Genomic DNA, 18,462 nt, shown 5'->3' with positions numbered 1-18,462 from the left:
TGGCAACCCTTATTCCCCCCTGCTCAATCCCCTGCCAGTGGCCAGTGAGGATCTGTGAACCCTATTTCAAACAGTTGGAAGAATGATTCACATCCCCCCCTGTAGTATTTCATTTGGTCCTCAGTGTAAAAGGAAAGTAGGAACTATTTCATAAGACAGAGAAAGAAAAGGAAATGCATGTTTATTTTGTATCTCAAAATTAAGGTGAGCTATAATTGTTCTTTTCCCTGGAATTGCAGTTTTGTGGTAGAGCTATGGATGAGTAACTCAGTTGCCTGTGTCTGAGGCCAACTTGAGAGGAAATTCTGTCTCCACTTGAGGTTTACATGTCAAGCATTTTAATTGGGGTATCACAAAATTATACCAGTTCATAACATCCCTTCTGTGAAACTGAGCCAGTCTCCAGCATATTGTCATGGAAGACTCTTCAATGGTCTGCCACCTCACCAAACTACAATTCTAAATCTAAATTGGGGAAGAGCACAAATACTAATTGTTAGTACATATTTACATCTGAACCAAATGTGGTATAGTAACAATAGGATATAAGGAATAGTTTGATGCCGTTGATTGTAAGCCCTGATGAAAAATGATACTATGTGTGTCATGAATATTAAACAACCATATAACTGGATGTGATAACATTTTACTTGGGTTCTGGAGGCAGGTATCTAAATGTAGCAGCATATTTTAATACAGAGGTGGCATATTTTATCTCCTTTCCTTGTTTTTCCTTCAACCACCTGGGGGAAGAAAGTGATTATGTTCCAGTCTCCCACATCTTGGCATTGAATTTTGGAGGCCTTACCCATCTTTTGTACCAAAATGGATGTAAACCCTGCTTATTCCAAATGTGTACCCTTAAAATGGCAGTCTGAATACCATGCAAGTGAGGAATACATAGAAAAAATAAGAGCTTGCACTGTTTTTGGAAACTCCTTTTAGGCTTGCTGAGCCCAGCCCATAATGGCATATCCCAATTCCATACAGATACTGCCCCACCCATTTAGAATAATAGAATCATAGAGTTGGAAGGGTCCATACAGGCCATCTAGTCCAACCCCCTGCCCAATGCAGGATCAGCCTAAGCATCCATGAAAAGTATCTGTCCAGCTGCTGCTTGAAGACTGCCAGTGAAGGGAGCTCACTACCTTCTTAGGAAGCCAGTTCCACTGCTGAACTTCTCTGACTGTGATTTTTTTCTCTCAGATATCTAGGCACTAATATTCTACATGTAATTTAAAGCCATTACTGCGAGTCCTACCCTCTGCTGCCAACAGGCTCAAGAAGTCAGAATAAACTGTCCTAGGCTAACATTGGCTTTGAATGTGAAACATAGAATGGGAAAGTTGGTCAGTTTAGGTCCTAGTTGTTTTGTTTTGTTTTTCTTCCTTTCTTCACCATCTCCATCAATTGAGGACAGCAGGAAATATGTTTTCGCATGTTTCCCCCCCCATAAAGAACAAATTGCGAGCTCTGACACCTGCAGTTTTCCTCTGGACCACACAGATAAGGAGCAGGTATTTAGCCCTTCATCATCCACTGGATTTCGATCTTAAAAGATGGGCTCCTTGCTTTGTTAGGGAAAATGTGTGTCCTTTAGATAGTTTTCTTTAAGGGATTCATAAGCAGTCCTGCTGGATCTTCAGCTATTGATGGGGAAACAGGAATATGGCAAAAAGCCTTATTCCAAGCGTTCTACTTTCTTAGAGGACAATAAGCCTGGCTAGATAGATGATGCACATCACAGGAAACCTCAAGACTTCATTATTGTTACACACTCTATATGGGGCTACTCATGGGGACTTCTCGTAGATTTAAGCTAACACAACATGCAGCAGCCTGCCTGGTCTCAGTATCCTAACAACCAGGAGCATATTATACCAATCTTGGGCCTTTTCCTGGCTTCCCATTTTATTTCCAGGTCCAGTTCAATATTCTGGTACTTTAAAGCCCTCATGACTTGGGACTAGCATATCTGTCACCATGCTGCGGCTCAGCTGTTCCCAACAGAGTGGTATCCTCATCTCTTCCCGGCCTCTTCCTAGGCATTGGGTTTTCAGTAGCCAGCCCGCTACTCTGGAGCAGCCTCTAGAAGAGGTGAGGAAGGGAGGCAGCTACCTGGGTTATATAACTGGGTTATTCAGGTAGGCATTTGGGACAGGCTGAGTAACTGTCGGGGAATTAAAGGCATACTGAACTGATCCAATTTTATAGCCAGCTTTGTGGGTTGCATATAGTGTTCTATATTAAGAATGTTTTAGTGATTATATAGATCTGATTAGTTTATTGCTTTCAGCTAATGCTATTGATTCCCAACTATGCTGAAAAAAGTGGACTTTTAAAATATTGCAAATAAATAATTTTTAAAAATTCTCCTAGTCTCAGTATGGATCAGCACAGGATGTACAGATCATCTTCTGTTAACATGAGACTTTCCTTGTGTTCTGTGACTGTCCTAATTCACTTTTTTTTGCTCTTGCTTTTGATAGATGGAGTATGTCTTTACCACCCCCACGCTTGGCAAATGTACAACACATACTCTCTTTATTGTTTCACTTCCTAATTTTTGAAATGTTGAGACATTTTCACTTCTCTTTTGCTTTACTGAAAGGATACAGCGTTGTTTATGGGAATCTCTGCAGTTAATACCATTTAGGCAGTCTGGTATATGAACATTTGCTATATTACAGATAATTTAAGAGAACTTTGATGAATTCATTCCATGTTCTTCTGCTGATGTCTGATAAATATTTTCTGACATTTTGGCCACAGTTTCCCAATATGTGGTGGGATCCCCCCCCCAAGTGATTTCTGTAGTTTTGGGGTTTGCCTTGTCTCTTATTTACAGCATAGTTTACTTTTACTATTCCCAGACCTTTCAGCTGATCCAGTCACTAAGAGTTTCGCAGCTCAAACACTGGCTGCATTATTCATACAGTCAGGTGCTTTAAAGCCAGCAGGGAACATACCCTTAATGTGACTGTGAACATGAAAGAAGTACTGTGATCTTCATAGGCTCAAGAAGTGGGCTAAACTGAATAAAATGATATTCAATAGGGACAAATGTAAAGTTCTGCATTTAGGTAGGAAAAAACATATACACCAATATAGGATGGGGGAGACTTGTCTTGGCAGTAGTATGTGTGAAAAGGATCTAGGAGTCTTAATAAACTACACATTGAACATGAGTCAGCAGTGTGACTTCGTGGCTAAAAAGGCAAATGGGATTTTGGGCTGTATCAAACGCAGTATCGTGTCTAGTTCACGGGAGGTGATAGTACCACTTTGCTCTGGTTCATCCTCACTTAGAGTACCGTGTTCAGTTTTGGGCACCACAGTTGTAGAGGGATGTAGAGGAGGGCAACAAAAATGGTGAGGGGTTCGGAGACCAAGATGTATGAGGAAAGGTTGGGGGAGCTTGGTCTGTTTAGCCTGGAGAAGAGATGACTGAGAGGGGATCAGATAACCATCTTCAAGTATTTAAATGCCGCCATATAGAGGATGGAGCAGAGTTGTTCTCTCTTGCCCTGGCGGGATAGACTAGACCCAATGGGATGAAATTAATTCAAAAGAAATTCTGTCTAAACATCCGGAAGAAGTTCCTGAGAGAGCGATTTCTCAGTGGAACAAATTTCCTTGGGAGGTGGTGGGTTCTCCATCTTTGGAAATTTTTAAACAGAGACTGGATAGCCATCTGACGGAGAGGCTGATTCTGTGAAGGTTCAAGAGGGTGGCAGGTTACAGTGGATGAGTGATAGGGCTGTGAGCGTCCTGCATAATACAGGGAGGTAGACTAGATGACCCAGGAGGTCCCTCCCAACTCTATTATTCTATGATTCTATGATTTCATTTTTGTTCGATCCCAGCAGTGTACTATGTTCTTAGCTCAGCTTATGTTTCAGGGCCTTTAAATGAAACCCAGAAACATAAATCTCTTTGTGCCCCCCCCCCTTTGTGTGATACATAGAAAACTAGTGCAGTATTCTTTGCTATCTGTTTTATCTGGCTGCAGTGCTGTATTAAATAAATTTGATTTGACATAGAAAACTAGATTTGGATCAGAATTACTTGAATTCAAAGGTGACCTCTGGCCATGAATGACAAGGACTATCTGTTCATAGGACAATAAATGCAGCATTGCTGTCCATTTGTTGAAGGGCTGCAGGATTTTTTCATAATTCCTTGGATCCTCATCTTCACAAGAACTTCATGCTGACATATAGCCATCAACAGGGAAACACTACTGTTGCAGTGACTTTGCTGCTGGAAAAATACTGTATGCGATTTTCATCCCTCCCTTCTTATCACATGATGCTAACTGAGCTTAGAATGGAATGCAACATGATTGTACAAGTTTTGATGGCTATGATGTTGCTGTGTTTGTTGCTGGTAGGTGACTGTAGGCTCTTACTTCGGCCTACAGTTGATGGTACCCAGTTCAGTGTTAGCTTAACTTTGCACTGCAGAGTAGCTGTCTCAGATCTAAACCAGCATTTGAAGGCCGCTGTAAGTCTGTCTGCCTTTTCTCCAGAGAGTTCGAAGTGGCACGCTTCTCTGTTTTTATTTTCCTAACTGCCCTGTAAAATACATTAGACTGAGCGTGTGGTTCACCTGCAGTTACCCACAATAGCCACAAGAGTGATCTTCAGTTTATAGATTGGAACTCTCAGATGGGTCACTGAGTCCCATTTCCTAGATCATAGAGAGTTGCCTTTCTTGCTGCTTTGGATGAGGACCTACTGCGAGTGTGCACACATAAAAAGAGCAAAGGTGCTGCATTTCCTTTATCATTTTACACACGTGCTGAGGGAATAGTACAACAGCAAGGTCAGGTCCATGGCTCTGACCCTTGGCTTATTCCTCACTGTGGCATATCTTCTAGTATCAGTTTATGTTTCCTGAGACTGGCAGTCTTGGTATACTGCCCCAAAGACCTGCCTTTGAAACCGATAAAGAGCTGCTCTGAATCCCTTTCTTCTGTATGTAGTTGCTTGTGGGTTCAAGTTGGGTCCTGGCTCTGGCAAAGCTGAAGAGCACTATTTAACAGGAGGGCTTACTTGGTATAGTTATCAGCCAGCAATGTATGTTTCTTCTTTACAGAACATAGGTCACTAGATATACATGACTTTGATAACTAAACAGAAATTAGCCACCATTTCCTACCATTCCTTTGGAGGGCTTTTGCGGTACGAAGAACGTTGCTGACCAAAATTATACATGTACATGTCACAAAGTGCCTTCCTTCCACCAGATTAGAATCTCAACACTAAGGAGGGTATTAACATTCAAATATTTACTCAGAAATCAATTTGGAGTTAATGTGTGACTCGACTTAAGGTTCACTTGCAATTATCAGCAACAATTAAAAGCTTATGTATAGAAGGGAATCAGTCCTGAATCCTCTCTTAGCTGCTATTAGGACTCTTTCACATGACTGTTTTGAGTCTATGTCTGCTGTAATTATTTTGTAGCTAAATCCACACAGGCTTTCACCCATGATCCTGGAGACAGAGCTTGTCACATGCCTTCTGTTTAGTCACTTGGGCTCAGATAAGCTTTCCCCACTCGACTCCAAATGTCTGAAAAGCTGCAGTTATTTCCTTCTAGCAGCTGTAATGAGAACATGGATCATACCATAGTTTTGCTGTATTCTTTAAATGTCGTTCTGAGTTACAGAACGATACGTGGAAGCATAATTGGCACCCATGGACAACAGTGTTCAAGGAAATTCTTATCTCAGTCATCTGTTGGCAGTCTCTGAATCTCTGAGCTCTGAGAAATCTGTGTTATGTAATGCTGACTCTTGGAACATAAGACATGTCTGGGTGTAACGTACTTTTTTTATTCTCTTTATTCTGTAGATTCTGTTGCTTTTTGCTGGGTTCCTAGCAGTGATGAAATAATAATTTTTTGATCAGGGCTGATTCTGGACTTATTTTGTTTTTTCCGTTATGGATCCTGCTGAATTCAGATTGATTTGAACTCGGGTCTTATTTCCAAACTAGATGTGACCAAGGAGATGTGTTAGGATATTCCTTTTTTGAAAGCTCACTGCATTTTTAGCATCTCAGTTTGGAAAACTGTGACTCTAGGAGTTTAGGTTTGTTTCCTTCCCTCTCTCCCCAATTATTCCTGATTTGAATTACACACTCTTCTAACCACACTAGCCGTTGTTTGCCCCATGAAGGGATATCAATATGCTATCTGAATGTTTCCTTTGAAAAGAAAATAGATGAGTGGAAATTAAGATCAGGAAGATGATGCAGGAGGGAGAGGTTGATCTGCTCTCATCTAGCACTAGGGCAACAATCCAAAGCAGGTCTTCTACAGCTGGCTTTTGCCTTTCAAAAGCCAAAGGAAACTCTAATATCACTTCTCCCTGGCCATATCTCATTGGACACTCATTCACTTGTTTCTACAACAAAAAAAAACTCTGCTTCTTTTCTTGTTGAAGATATTACTTTGCACAATATCTTTGTATTTTTAAAACTAAGTTGATGGCTATCCTTTTAAAAATTAAGGGATATTAACAAGACCCGGCTGCTTGTTGACAGAAGGATGTTTTTAATCAGGTGACTAAGGGTCACACTATACAGCCTTTAGATAGTGCCTATATACAATTCTCATTTCCTGTTTTCAAAGCTGGAAATAGCACCTCGTGTATTTCTGTCGTCCCAGGATGAGTTTCTCATACATCATGATAGCTCTGTTTTGCTCTTGTTTCCTAAGCTATTTTGTAAACTGTCTCTAAATTATTTTTACTTTGGTAACCTTTGTCCCAAATACTTTACGAAGGAAACAGAAATCAAATAATTATAGTTGACCCTTCGTATTGTACTTTGCATATTAAAAGTGCTTTTTGTCCTAACAATTAGTGATATAGGTCTGTGTTTACATGTCATAGATTGGCTTTGTCAGTGGCTCTGTGAATTGAAGCTAGACCTGCTAAATCCAACAGTTTATCCAATAATACCATGTTGGATTTTGAGATTGTTTGATATTTCCTGGAGAAAACTGGTTTGGTTCCCATATTCTCTGAAAGAGAATGTCTCTTAAAGTAATGCAAATGAAATTTAATTATTTATTTACTTACTTAATTTATACTCCACCTTTCTGCCCAAAGGAGACCCAAAGTGGCTTACATGATTCTCCTCTGATTATTCTTAAAACAAACTTGTTAGTTAGGCTGAGAGGATGTGTGACTGGCTCAAGGTTGCCCATCAAGTTTCCATACTTAGTCCAGCATGCTGGCTCTCCTTATATCTTATTTAAGTATCAGATTTTAGTTCAGTATTACAGGGAGGCAGCGTATTCACGGCCTGGGTTGGCGGCAGGAGCTCCCCGGCACACGGGCAGTCGTGGACCTGGCGGCTTCGGGACTCGGGCAGTAATGGCGGCCGGCCGCATGGGTCCGAGGTGGGGAGGCTTCGCGCCTCCCGATTCGTCAGTCCACTGCGCGTGGCTCGCAATTGGTCCCTTGTCGGCGGACTGACAATCCGATTGTCAGTCCGGAGGAAGGGGCCTATCGGCACCCTTCCTCATCACGGACAGGGCCCACCGTCGGGGCCCTTAACGAATTATTTAATCCGCTCCGCAGGAGCGATTAAAGATTGAAAATGTGGCAGCCTAGTATACAAAGGTCCTTAAACCACTTAATCTAGTGTTTTTCCTGCCCCCACAGGAAGACTCATTGTATCCAAATGAAAACTCTATGTGTTTAATACTTTGATTCATGTATCTTTATTTTCCTTGGAGAATGTGTAAAGTTTCTCTAATAATTGTTTACATTTCATCCTCTGAGTAGATTAGAGTGGCATATGTAGTTCTCCCCTACTCCTCTTTATCATCACAGCAACTTTGAGGGATAGGTTAGGTTGAAAAACAGTGATTGATGTTCACTCAATGAACATCATGTAACATGGTGACTTTTTATGGACTCCAACTAGTACAATCTTATGCATGCATCCATTCTAGTGAGTACGGTTGCTGCCTTTGGGTTGGGAAATGCCTGGAAACTTTGAGAGTGTGTGGGATTTGGGGCAGAGAGGGACATCAGTGGAATATCATGCTGTGGAGTCCACCCTCCAAAGCAGACATTATCTCCATGGGAACTGATCTCTGTTACTGGAGATGAGCTTTAAAATGGGGGGATCCCCAGGACCCACCTAGGGACTGGCATCCCAACTAGTGAGCAAGCTTTATTGAAACAAAAAATCCCAGATCCAGAGTGAAACATCAGGAAAAGGCCTTGGCCTCTGTGCCCTGTTGTTGGCTGTCCAGAGGAACTGGTTGGCCACTGTGTGAGAGAGGATGCTGGACTAGATAGACCATTGCTCTGATCCAGCAGGGCTCTATTTATGTTCTTCTACTAGCCATATGATGATGATGAAAGCTTTTACGTATGCCTGATGCATCTAGTGCTTTACTACACATTTTTAAATCTTGCATTATACTGTCTCCAAGTCTTACTAGTAGCTGTGTTGTTTTACCTTTGCATCTTCTTCAATCTTGGTTTCCATTTCCACCTCATTTGCTCTATGCAGAGGTAGGATCAACTTCATTTAGCAGAGCTTAAAGTTTAGGTGGTAGGCCGAATAAGAATGGTCATGTTCTGAGCTTTTCCCCCCATTTTTTTAACTTAAGGCTTGCATGATGGAATTTAAATTGAACCAAGCAAGGCTGCACATTTTGGATCAAAACTGCTGACGCTTTCTTCGTTTTGCTATACTTGATTGTTTACCCAAAGAAAACATCCAATGGATTTCAAGGAAAGTTGCCCAAGTGTTAGTATTCCAAGCTCTGATGAACATAGAGTGAAGAAAAAGAGATTCACGGTAAGTCTGTCAAACATAAAACATTTGTATTCGTTCACATTCTGTTGGTTGTGGGCTGTTGTACTTTGTGCGAGATCAGTTGCCTAAGCTTGTGTGTTTTTGAGTCTATAAACACTGCAGAATAGAAATGTGCAGCCTCCTAGGATTTTAAACTTTACTGTCTACTTCTGAAATCAAGGTTGTGGATTTCAGAAAGTTACAACAGACACATCTTAAAAACATGTTAAACTACCGTATTTCCCTTCTTTGTTCCTTTTTACACTCCTGTTTTTCCTTTCATTGTTTTCTGTTCTATTTCCCCAGCCCAGACTGTTAGCTTCTCTCTGTATTTATGCTGGGCATGCTATTTTGGCATCAGTCTGTTTGGCTGAAGTGGCAAAAATCACAATACTCTTTACTCTTTTAAAAAAACATGGCCATGTGGACTAGATAGTCATAGGTGTTCCAAAGGGCCCAGAGGGCCATTCCAAGCTGCATCAAATTGACATGACATCACATCACATGACATCACATTACATGACATCACATTACATGACATCACATTACATTACATTATCTGAGGGACCGCTTGCCTGCTTATGATGCCCGCAGGGTGCTTCACTCTGGCCCATTATGCACGGCCGCCGAAACGGCGATTTCGGGTCACATGGAAAACGTGGAGTGGGAAGACGCAACGCACACCAGTTATGCACGGGGCGGGGCGCGACAGCGGCAAAACCCAGAGTAACCGATTATGCACGCGGCGATCCCGGCGCCACTTCTGGTTGCGCCCCTGTCACCCGGAAGCTGCGCTTTCTTCTGCGTTTAGCGAACACGGCTTTTCAGCAGCATGCACCGAAGCTGCAGCCGTTTGCAGCCGGCACCGTGCGTTATCCGTGATTTTAGTCGCCGCCATTCCACCCCGAATATGCGCTAAAACCCCCGTGCATAATGGGTCTCTGTGGGAGCTAATCTACTGGTATTCCTTGGACCAAGGGAAACTCGCCTGGCCTCAACCTGGGCCAGGGCCTTTTTGGTCCTGGCCCTGACTTGGTGGAATGAGCTCCCAGAACAGCTGAGAGCCCTGACAGTGGTTTCAAAGTTCCACAGGGGCTGCAAGACAGAGCTCTTCTGCCAGGTCTTGATTGAGACCGGGGCTATAAGATCTGGGCACCCCCTCCTCATTTTTGATTGATTAAGATCTAGGTGACTCCTTTATCTATCTGTATGAGCAGGGGGACTGGGAGAGTTATTGTTTACTGATTGGTTTTTGGATTATGCTGTTGGTTGTAAGGGGGTTTATTATGGGTTTTAATGAGGTCCTATTCTGATTGTTAGCCGCCACAGTCCAGTCACAGGAGTAGCGAAATAGAAGTTGAATTATAAAAATAAATAAATAATATTATACCATATCATATTATATACCATCATCCCCTTGCAGCTCAGGGCAGTTTGTATAGAACATGGACAAAATTATATTAATAAGTACAATAAAATTCGGTATAACGTCAAATGATAACGGTAATAGTGATATCAATAACATTATTTAACTAATGGTAACAACATTAATATGTTAACTATAACCCCATATTCAGAATTGCCCTAAGATGTATTTGATGGGCAGGCTTGTCTAGGAGGAAGGATACTGACTCCTTTGCCTTGAACTAACAGAACAGCAAAAATTTTACCTTTTTTTGCAGTGCTGTAAGTGCTTATGAGGATCTTTCTAACCAATGAGAGAAATAATTAAGGCAGGTAATTGCGAGGCTAATACACAAGAATGTAATTCAAACCAAGCAGTTGTCAATGACCAGAGTATAATTTCAGTAGGTGGAGATTATTGACTATTTGCATCCCTGAATGACAGGAAGGAGAGGTTTTGCTTTTGTTTTTGTTGTGACTACCTGTATTTTCTGCCTCAAGCAATTATCTGAAGAGGTGCCCAAGAAATGTTCTAAATAAATGTTGGGTTTTTTATCACTACAGGTTTACAAAGTTTTGGTCTCAGTCGGCAGTAATGAGTGGTTTGTCTTCAGGCGATATGCTGAGTTTGATAAACTATATAATACAGTAAGTAAATGCAACTGTGCTCCTATTGGCTAGCTCTCCTCTGCCGCTCCACTGTGTTAACAATTCACTGTGACTATTAGTTGCCTATAATTTGTGGTCAAGCTTCATTGTGTGCTATCTATTTCAGCTAAGGAAACAGTTTTCCACTATGAACTTGAAGATTCCTGCAAAAAGAATATTTGGAGACAATTTTGATCCAGGTAAGAGGCTTTTAGGCTACCAATAGGCCTAGAGAAAAACATCCTGCCCCTTTAACGAATGTATAGAAATGGGAAGCTGATGCTTTTTGTGGCATGGAGCTAAATAACAAGCCTCTGTTGGGGGGGGGGGGGCATATTTTTTCTTCCTAGGCAGATGGCAGCCCTAAGCAACATATACCATTGTATGACTCTTGGGGTTCTTTACACCTGCCACAAGTCAAGACTGAACATATTAGTTACTTGCTACATTCACCAACAGAAATTGATGTAACCTAATTTTCAGATGAAAAGGAATGTTGCCAAAATGCAGGGCCTAGCTACTACTTTCTCTGAAAGTTTCTACAGAGGAGGCTGTTAACTTGACTTACCTTCCAGTCAAAGACCTAACTGCCTGTCAAATGCATATAGAAAAGAATAAGTAATGGGATGCAAGTGAAAAAAGAAAGTGCAAATGCTATCAATATATTTATTTGAAAATATTTTGTTGGATTGCATAAACTACAGTATGGATGATTTTATGCTTGTGGTTTAGTCAAGAACTAGCATTTGTATGCTCTATTTTAACAGAGAGATCAGACACTGTTGGCAGTTCATTGCATTCCATATTTTCCTGTGTTTCTGATTTGTGACAATTTTAAAATACTTAAAACATAGTTGCAGCACCAGGCTATACCATCTGGCCAATCAAAACCCCACTGAGGTTTTCAGGACTACTGTCCTTTCAAATTTTCCTCCTTTCCTTCTCCTTCCAGCTTGCTTAATTGCTTTCTGTTCTCTGACAGCCAGCTGTTCTTTCTTGGCATTCTTTCGGTCCCTAAACAACAGCTGATAATTTACAATTGTTTATAGGAAAATGGGAGGGCTGAAGTACTGTTCTAACTTTGCCACTCATGCTATTGCTCTCCTAAACAATACAATAACATTATGAATGGTGATTTTGACTGGCTGTACAGTGAAAAGCAGTATTTGACGACTGCTGTCACTTCACCAAAGGTACAAGAAATTATATGGTAATTAATGATTGACTCATGAATGCCATGAAAGAACTGGCTCAGTGCAAGAAAACAGGAAGAAAATTGGCTGAAAACGAAGGAAAATTGTACAGGAAAACAGAAATTTTGCTGAATAAGTTCTGAGTTAGGATCTTACCTTCGCGACTTTGAAATTTATGGGATTACCATATTAAATGCAATGTGGAAACACTACTTAGTCTCCTTGCTATCTGAACACAGCTGCAAGAAAGGGTTGTATTATAGGGCAGTCTTGTGTAGATTCTGCCCCAATTATAATTTTCTAATAATTTTGCTTGTGTCTTTATTATTCTTTGCTGCTATCCTTTGCTTCCTGTTGTTTAACCTGTTACTAATCTATAAAATGACCTATCTTTCTGTCCCACAATTCCTAGATTTTGGTGAGGGACTTCGATGAAACTTAAAAAAAAAGAAAGTATATAGTCTGATAGCACATAGTTATCTGCATGCTTGTTAACATGTTCAAAGACTTTCAAATATTGGTGAGACAAGATTTTCCTTTGCAGAACCCATGCTGATTTTTCCTTCACAGGGAATGACATGTGTGTAATTAATATAGTTATTATTAAAATTATTATTACTTACTGATTTATCTGTGAGACATTAGACTAGTTGACCTGCAATTTCCTTGATTTCCTTTTAAAAAATTAACAATGTTTGCTCTGGTGGGGAAGGAGATTTCAGTAGTAAATTGCATATTACTATGAGTTCAACAACTTGACATTTGAGTTAAGAACTTTTGGTGGTATGCTGCAGGGACAGACTAAATCAGAACTCTTGTTAGTGTGCTGAAGCAATTTGGGTACATTTTGTTTCCTCATGTCTACCATCTGTGGCATTTTGTTGATAAATCTGTGTAGGCACAAGTCCTCCAGGGGCATTTGGGTAGTCTGACCTTTTAGCCTGTGTCAGTCTCACTAATCTACAATTGGATCCCTTGAAGTTCTTGCTTTAGTGCTTACTTCATTTTCTTTGTGGATAGCTCAAGACTTTCAAAACAGGTTGAAGCTGAGGCTGTGTAAGGTTGTAACTGAGGCATATGACCAATGGGTGGGTTAGTTGTGAGCCGGTGGGACATGGAAGGGGAGGGGGATTTTAGACTTTTTAAATTTTATGTATATGACTAATAGAAAAGCCCAGTTGTAAAAATGGGCTATTCCTGGGCCTGCGAGAAGGCTTGGCAGCCCCCCCACCAACAGGCGGGTATGCCATGGGCCGGGAGAAGGGCGCGGCCGCACAAGTAGCCCTCCCCCTCCCTGGGGAAGGTGGCTGCCTTACCCCCCCCCCGCGTGGTCCTTCAGCACCCCCTCTCCCCGGGCCATGTGTGTGGGTGGCTGGCGAGAAAGGAGCAGGGCCGCTGCATCTTTGACGCGGCAGCCCTGCTCCTTTCCTGCTGGGTGTTCCATTGCTGCCGCCCCCCCCCCGGACAAGGTCCATGGCTTGGCGGCAGGAAAGGAGCAGGGCCGCCATGTCAAAGACGCGGCGACCCTGCTCCTTTCCCAGTGGCAAAGTGTCTCTCCCCGGGTGACGACTTACCTGAGCATGCGCGGAGAAGGAAGGACAGGCGACTCGCCGTATGTGCAGAGGAGGATGGGCTAAGTAGCCAATGGAGAGCTGCGCTTTGCGCAGCTACCTATTGGCCACTTGGCCCCGGAGTGACACTCGGAGGGGCCAATCAGGAAGGGCCAATTATCTTTCTTTGTTAAGTTAGGTGAAATGCTAGATAATGGGACCATAAACTGAAATAAGAGAAAGCTTCTACAATATGCTGAGTCCACAGTAATGGAGAAAGGTGACCTAGACATTTTAAAATAAATAAATACAAAGTATGTATTAAATGTTGGAGTTCATTTGACTTACTTCCCAATGCCATGTGGGGATCTTTTTGTCCAAATAGAAATTAGTTTATACAAGGTAAGGGGGCCAGATTAGCACAGGGTAGGGGATACCTTTAACTTCCCCTAACCCAAAATCTCTGCAAGATGATCTTAAGCATTCAATGTCTTGAGCAGGTTGATTTCCCTTTCTCTTTAACTGATACCGAGCTGCTTTCTTCTTTTGGTATCTTATCAGAGTAAGAGTTTTTAGATTTTTTTATTCTGTTAATTATAACTTAATACCTACATGGGGAATCCCCCCCCCCAATAGGTGACACCTCTCCCATGTCTATAGCGTGACTGCTTTCATCATCCTCAAAAGGGAATATTAAATATAACAAGAGCGCAGGGGACCAATAAGGCTTATAGGTGCCCTTGCTTTCTTTTGTTTTTCCTCCTGCATTCCTCCATTGCTTCTTTCTCTCCTTTCTTTATGTCTTGGTGCAGAGGTTGCTAAGTGACTCCACAATGCTATCTGTGATCTTGCAGGGTTTCCTGAGAACTCTGCTGGCATTCTCCTGTTTGTACTTTGTCCTGTTGCATGAGTAACTTGACCTGCTGGAGTCCAGTGGCCAGGTTAAGAATTATACAAGAACCACACCCAAGATTAGAATGATTCAAATGGCCCACCAAAATTTACTGATCAGTTACAAAAGAACCCTCTCCTGTTTAAATAGCAAGGAAGAAGGCATCCAGCATTATTAACTATGGACATGTTTATGTACTCCTGCTGCTTACTGTTGGAGAGTGACCTAATTTCTCATTTATTCAAGTCTTACCAAAAAGTGGTTTGGTTATCCCTTGCCTTCATTATGCCGCTGTGTACAGATGATAGCCTTACAGGATTTGGGTTCCTTCCAGAACTGAGGTTAAATCACTTTGCATTTTCATAGTACTTCACACTGTACCCTGGAAAAGCCAAAAATCCCCCCAGATGTGTGAACAATAATCTTTCAATAACCACATGTACATTTCACTGACCGGTTTAGGACTAAGAAGTATCTACAATTAGAGAATCAGTCACAAGCTTTCCTAGTTTCAGGATGGTGCATGGTTTTATTGTTCCCCTGATTTCAGTGTGAATTTACCTTAAAAAAAAAAACTCCATAGGTTGTCGAAAACAAACTATTTTCTTTTCCTATTTTTTTTCTTTCAGACTTCATTAAACAGAGAAGAGCAGGACTAAATGAATTCATTCAAAATTTAGTACGACAGCCAGAACTATGCAATCAGTAAGTGTACTCCCTACATATAAGGGACATTTGGATAAGAAGATGACATATCCTGTAATGGAAACTTAATTCACAAATTGCTCCTAAATGATCCAATACAAGGTTCTATTAGCATGCTTCTTATTACCAGTTAATCCATTTGCACGCCATTCTCAAGACCTTGTGAGGAGCATCTGCTTGGTCATGGTTAGAGATAGTACAGCATTAGTTGGGAGTTTTCGTCTGATCCAGCAGTTGTTCTGCTTTTATTGGACTGCCATAGAGCAAGGACTCTGAGGGCTGCTGCTGAAATCATTGCTTTAGTGTACTATATAAAATGTTTTTTAATGTGTGTTTGTGTATGCTGTTTTGTGGTCTGTGATCAGGTGAAAAGCAGGAAAACGGGAGAGACTATGGGGTCTTTCAGGAAAGAGAAAGAGGAAATAGTGAGAGAGGGGGAAATGAAATGCCTCTCACAAGTCCTTGATTCAAGTTTAGCTGCATTGTTTTAGTTTTTGGCCCCACTGCCTTTAGGGTAGCATCCTTTTTCATATATACCTCCTCATGCCCTCATATATGAATGGGATGTGGGCTCCATGGATTTCGATATGGAGGCTCCTTTCAGACACCCTAGTTCGTAGCCACTGATGGATCTCTTCTCTATGAATCAGTGCTTATGGCCATCCCTACCTCTCCTGAATTCTGCACACTATATTTCAAATGAGAAATTACTTGCTGAGTAAAGAAGTATTTCCTTTTGTCAAATTTGAACCTATTTCCCAGCAATTTAATTATCTTTCCTATTAATGTTTCCTCAACATTGTTTGTTCCTTAATGTGCCTAATTATTCTTTCATTAATTACAGTTTTTGCTATTTACCTGAAAGAGATGTTAGGCAAACTGCTCTTTAAATTCCTGGATCCACTCTGGATAAGCAGCATTTTTGTTTGTGTTGCTAGCTTTCTTGCTGTTACAATTCTTTCAAAAGGTTTATAGCAGTGTTTTTGCTTGACCCTACCTGGCAAGCCCCATCCTGGCAGATCTTGGAAACTAAGCAGGGCTGACTCTGGTTTATATTTGGATGGGAGATCTCTGAGAATTTGGACAAAATGCCTCCAAGGAACACTAGGTAGGCAATGGCAAACCATCCTCCAAATATTCCTTGCCTGGCAGCCAGATAATACGTGGATCACCTGGCTACACTGTACATGTTATACAATAAATAAATAGTGGTTCTGCTGCTGTTATTTCTATTGCTTTTCATTAAGTTGTATGGAATTTGGTTTCTGCAGTTTTTCAAGTTTAATTTTATTAACAAATTAGAAACAAAGCATGATACTGAAAAAAAATAGAAAGGAGATTGCTTTTACTGGTAGATGATGTAGGTTATCTAATTATGCTCTAGAGATAGAAGGAGAAACTTCAGTTTATTTCAGAACCAGTAGAACTAACTGGATAAACTACCTGTTTTTATATGTGTGTGTGTGTGTGTGTGTGTGTGTGTGTGTGTATGTATATGTAATTTTCATAAAGATAGAAATATAGAAATAAGACAGATAATATAAGTTGTTAATACAAAGAACAATAAAATATAGTCTTCATTTGTTACACTTAAACCCCCTCCATTAAGTGTCCCCTTTTAGTTAAGCTTTGAGTTTGGGCTGGAAGGCACTGCGGAGATATATTTAATAGCATAGATTCAGCTTACATAGGAAATCTAAGACCCCACATTAACTACACAATGGTATGAACTTTTGCCCAAAACGTATAAACTTTTTCATATTTCCACCACATTTGAAAAAAGTAACCTACTTTATCACCACATTTCCAACATTTGTTAACATGGTTTTTAGCAATTTTAGCAGTCACTTTTGGTGTCACAGACCAACTATAAAACATTTTATACTTAACACAGTCGAAGAGCCTTCCTGACAGATATTCATCACCATATTTTCAGGTTTGAATTAAATACTTAACATTGAACATTTCTTGTAGAACAGTATGAACTTTGGCCATATAACAATACACTAATAAAGAAAAAAGAAAGGGAAAAAAAACCACTTTATCATGACATTTCCAGCACTTACAATTATATTGCCTTAAAAGTGTACAAAAGAAGAATAAAGAAAAGATTTCAAACATCTTGTTCCCCCTTCGTTTTGCTTCTCCTTTCCCTTCCCCAATCTTCTTAAGGGCGTCTCATATCGAGGCTTGGTGCACCTTGTTGTTCCCGTAGACTTATATTCTGTCCAGTTAGACTTTGGCATAGAAGGTGCAGTTGTTCCCACAGAATATTCACCGATGAATCATGAGGCAGTTGCACCACCTGGACTCCGATCCAAAATGTATCAGTACAATTTTTTTCCTGAGAAGCTCCTTTAAATCGATTACTTTCAAAACAGATCCATGTATCTTTTGGTTGATTCTTGTGTACTGTTGCTTTGAAATAGCTGTATGCCTTTTCCTGTTTGTGTCACCCTAATTGCCTATGCTTATTGATAAAAAGCTGGGCCGTGGTAAATTTTGTGTCTATGAGAATTTATAGTGAAATAGAGCTCAATGAGAAGTGTAACATACCATTTACAATTTATGTGTTTCATTATCATTTTAGCCCAGATGTCAGAGCATTTCTTCAGATGGATAATCCAAAGCACCAGTCTGATCCGTCTGAAGATGAGGATGAAAGGAACAGTCAAAAGGTAACTAATCTGGTGACATCCTCTGCTAAAAGGATAAAAATTGTCTGTTTTTCAATAGGAGTGGGTCGTACCAATACTTTCTGCATTGCAAGAGTGTCTCTTTTACATTTTCTTACTATTTAGTTTAAAGATTGATGCCCCACTTTTCTGCCACTTAGGTCTTCTACACTGATATTCCAGCTCTATCGTCTAGTGGGGATTTGCTTCTCTTGCAGTGGGACATACAAATTCAGTTTAGACGCTGTGCCCCACAAACAGCCCTGTTAAAATTGTATTCACAATGCAGAAAGAGCTCTTTTGCTTCCCTTATTAGATAAATATTTGAAAGTTGTTTTTAGTTCCTCTAGTTTACATCTGATAAAATGTTAATAAAATTACATTAGAAAAAACCTAGTTCTCTTCTTCAGTACTGTGGAGTTTGCAACATACTGGGGAAGGAATTTAGACTTACAAATGACTCTGAGCCCATCTGCCAAGAAGGCTTAGAATCTTATTACTTCATAATTGGAAGAATATGTTATCTTGAGGGCAACCAGGGTAATAGTTACCAAATCTAAC

General features: G+C 40.7%; 1 protein-coding gene across 4 annotated transcripts in view; it reads left to right on the top strand.

Moving 5' to 3' along the window:
• The window catches only part of SGK3 (serum/glucocorticoid regulated kinase family member 3), a 62,110-nt gene that overhangs the window by 30,460 nt on the left and 13,188 nt on the right, over positions 1-18,462 (top strand). For all 4 annotated transcript variants that reach the window (XM_077352263.1, XM_077352265.1, XM_077352266.1 and 1 more), the window contains exons 2-6: positions 8,647-8,837; positions 10,803-10,886; positions 11,014-11,086; positions 15,151-15,226; positions 17,817-17,904. In XM_077352263.1, the coding sequence (XP_077208378.1) occupies positions 8,760-8,837; positions 10,803-10,886; positions 11,014-11,086; positions 15,151-15,226; positions 17,817-17,904 (399 nt within the window). In that variant the 5' untranslated portion in view covers positions 8,647-8,759. The remainder of the gene's footprint in view (positions 1-8,646; positions 8,838-10,802; positions 10,887-11,013; positions 11,087-15,150; positions 15,227-17,816; positions 17,905-18,462) is intronic.

This window comes from Paroedura picta, chromosome 9, assembly GCF_049243985.1.
Source record: "Paroedura picta isolate Pp20150507F chromosome 9, Ppicta_v3.0, whole genome shotgun sequence".
NCBI lineage: Eukaryota > Metazoa > Chordata > Lepidosauria > Squamata > Gekkonidae > Paroedura > Paroedura picta.
The sequence above is the reverse complement of the archived record's forward strand: the minus strand, read 5'-3'. Positions and strand labels throughout refer to the sequence as shown.